At 34.1% G+C, this 3,685-nt stretch overlaps 1 protein-coding gene across 1 annotated transcript in view; it reads left to right on the top strand.

Moving 5' to 3' along the window:
* Positions 1–3,222, top strand: part of GRM8 (glutamate metabotropic receptor 8) — a 314,925-nt gene extending 311,703 nt beyond the window's left edge. The window contains exon 11 of the mRNA XM_005420915.2: positions 2,592–3,222. Within this exon, the coding sequence (XP_005420972.1) occupies positions 2,592–2,641 (50 nt within the window). The 3' untranslated portion in view covers positions 2,642–3,222. The remainder of the gene's footprint in view (positions 1–2,591) is intronic.
* Positions 3,223–3,685: the final 463 nt, after the last annotated feature.

Raw genomic sequence — 3,685 nt, 5'->3', positions numbered from 1 at the left:
TTTATTCTCAGAAATATTTTGAGCCAAGTCCGTTACTTTTTCTGGCCATCTAGGCTTGCCAAATGTGGTTCATGCTATAATTGTGAAATGCTAACAGTCTTAAAGAGCAAGACACCAGCTGCTGAAGCTTTCAGGTCCCCAAACATGAACTCTAGATTTATTCCACAGAACTAAAAAGACACATGCAATATTTATAAAGTAAAAAACCACAAACACTGTTTGGAGATGAGATTAGTTTTAATATATTTCAAACCACTGTCTACATTAAATTCCTACATTATAATTTTTTAAAGTAACAACACTGAGAACTCAACTGGATAATTTTTGTTTCTCGATCAACTCTAGATTAATTCTATCAAAACTGTTTAATTCTCAGATACACAACAAAGTTACAGTAATTTAACAAATTATATCAGCTGAGGTGTGTTCACTAGTATTTTTGTATTTTGTATTGTATTCTTGCAAATGTCCTCACATAATTCAGCTTACTGAGTTGTGATAAATCTGATTATGTTACATTGCTGTGGGCTAAAAACATGCACATGTAAACTTATCACAGAACTCAACTCAACTCATACAGGATAATGTAGTAATCTAACTTAACCTGATCATGTATCTGACCCTACTTTCAGGGAAAGGAGAAAAAATAAGCTCTGATCTTTCTATCCTTTTGTTCCCAAGTGTGCAGAGTTTGCAGATGAGTATTTATCTGTTATTTATTAGCTGGGAAAAAAATCCTTCTATGCTTGAAGATCCTGGTGCCATTTCATCAGTCCTGCATTATTTTGGAACTGAGTAGGAACTCAGCAGGCCAAAAGAAAAAATAGAATCCTCTCAGAAATCCAGCTGTGGGAGCATGAGAGAGTTCAGATGGGAGCAGTACATCCCATTTGAAAGATCTGAAAGATGTAAATTAGGCTATACTTGCTTCAAGTGTCCCAATACATGCAAATAAAGCTATTTCATGTTGGTGCTCGAATATTGTGATCAACTATGAGAAAGACTTGCTTTGTGTGCCAAAAGCAGTCCTTTCATGAATTAGCTTTTTCTAGACACAAAGTACTGGAACTACCTGTGCAAGTGAAAGTAAGAAAAATTACATTTTGCAGGTTTTGTTTGATTATTCATGCTTATATATATTCTTAGGGAAAGGGATTATAGTAATATGTGAATTAAATAGTCTGGTTCTGTTGTGTCTTAAAAAATGGCAAATGTAGTTTTAGATTCAAATTGCTCAGCAAATCTAAGAAAACATGACAAAAATCAAGAAGTAAACTTAGTTATACTAACCACAATTAATTTGCATCCATTTTAGTGATCCTTTATTTAGTTTAATCCATGATGCAGAAGAGAGAAACTGTCATTGCTCAGTTTCTGTAGTCTGTTCTTCACAAATCATCAGACTGTTGGACTGGATTTAGGAGTTAGCATGAAGAATGCTTTTGCTATCTATCTCAGCTGTTCTCACCAGACTCTATATAGAAAAAAGAAACAAATTGAAGAAAGGTATGGAAATAGAAAATTTGAATCTATGGACCAGGAAACTTTTTTTGCCATCCCGTTATTTTCATCTTGCCAGCTGCAGTCTTCACTATCATAAGCAGAACATGTCTGTAGCAGACGGAATATAAAACATATTTAGAAAGTCAAATTCCTCTTTATGCAGTGTAACATAGACCTTATTATAGAGAAATAGAGACTCAGTCCCCCATCAGCTTGATTTTCCATGTACCCAACTGATTTAAAATTAGAGAACTAACTGTGAGACCTGATGTAATCACTTTTCTCCTCCAACCTTTAAATTAACCTTGAGTGATATGACTTGAGTCATATTTTTATAGCATATTTTTTATATTTCTTAATAGCAAGGATGTAAGGGCTAGAACCTGAAACAAACTTTCTTAAGATTTCTAGTTGTTCAGTTTTGCAATAGTGGAGCTGTTTAATTCTCTCAATATATTGCCTCATTCTGAACAAGGAGTATCATCTTTGATCAAAAGAAGACATGATCAGCTGGCCATCAACATAAGGAGACCATAATTTTCTCCAGATAATATGTCCTGTAGGGACTATCTGCTCAGTTTCTCTAATTTGGAAAGGGTTATGCTTTGCTCCTTTCAAGGAGCATGTCTCATTTTGGATGAACAAACCACCACTAACTGCATTGTTGTCTTCAAACAGTAGAAGAGAAAGAAAAATCCAGTCTCTAAATTAAAACATTTTTATATGGAATTCAGACAAAATAACACAAAGTGTTGAAAACCTGTTGTGGGTATGCTGAAACCACTCATCATTTTTCCTTTCTATTGACCTCTGCTTTCCCAAATCATAGAAAAAATAAGCCATCATGAAGACAGAAATTGAGATCCAGTTCATACACTGCTTACATACATCCTTAAACATTCTTTATTCCATTAACATAGACCATATTGTTTGGAAATATAGTAGGATATTGTCTGAATTCAAATACTAAATATGATTTTTTTCCTCCTCTCTTGATTCTAAAAATCCTGAACTTTTTTTGTTTGTTTTCTTTTTTTGTTGTTGTTGTTGTTTGTTTTTGGTTTGTTTCTTTTTCTTTTGATTTACAGCCTCCTCTACCAAGACAACTTATGTCAGTTACAGCAATCAGGCAAACTGAGCAGGGATGAAATTCACTGGAAGATCTGCAGGACTGGATCTTGCAAACGTAGACTTTACCACCACCAGAATTCAGTCTTGAAAATATCAGTAGTCTACATTCAAATCAATAGTCAGTCTCCTAAAGAACACGGATTAAACAAAAGCAAAAGGCAAAAAGAGACAGGGGAAGGAAAAGTCCAGTTTTATAACATAGAGACAGAGTGTCAAGCTTCTGAACTGTTCACTCACAAAAGGAAGCAAATCACAAATGGAAGCAAATCACAAAAGGAAAACAAATGTTAGCTTGTGAAAAAAAATGCTGTTGAAATAAATCATGTCTAATGTTATATTTGTAAGTACTTTTTTGTGATTGTGACAATTTCCTTTCCTGTCCTACATTGTTCAACTTGTAAAAGAAGATGAGTTTGTTTCTTGTGACGGCTGACTGAATTAAGTCCTGGGTTATGCTAAAATAAATGCAATGGTCAATGCATGCTAATTTTTATACAAAATAATTTATTTCTAATAATAAAGGAATGTTTTGCAAATGTTGAGACTTGTTTTGTTGCAGTTTTAAGCAAAAAAAAGTCCTTACACTGTTGTCTATTGTTTGTTTAGAATGTGCAGTAAAGGTGGGTGTACAAATAAAACAATAATCATGGCATCAGAAGAATGCAGTGTAAACTCTAAGCATGTGTGTATGTATGCGTGTATGTGTGCACCTGTGTGTGTACATACGTGCATGCCTGCCTGCATGCGTGTGCGTGCGTACTCTGCCGTGTGTGAATTTATTTGTTCAAAGCTTTGTGACTATATTTTCTAATGGAAGGATTTTTTCCCTCTTCTTACCCTCAAAGTAAGTTCATTTTATATGTTTGTAAAGTAAAGGAGTCCTGATAGTAATTATTTTGTATGATTGTATTATATTTTTGAGTCTCCACTAATAATTTTGATCCTTTTCATTTCTGGAACTTACAGTTTGTAAGACTTTATGACAGCTAGACTGGATTAAGCTGAAAGTCTATTCAGCCTAGTATCCTGTCTCTGACAGGAGAATGTAGCA

This window comes from Geospiza fortis, unplaced genomic scaffold (assembly GCF_000277835.1).
Source record: "Geospiza fortis unplaced genomic scaffold, GeoFor_1.0 scaffold195, whole genome shotgun sequence".
NCBI lineage: Eukaryota > Metazoa > Chordata > Aves > Passeriformes > Thraupidae > Geospiza > Geospiza fortis.
The sequence above is the reverse complement of the archived record's forward strand: the minus strand, read 5'-3'. Positions and strand labels throughout refer to the sequence as shown.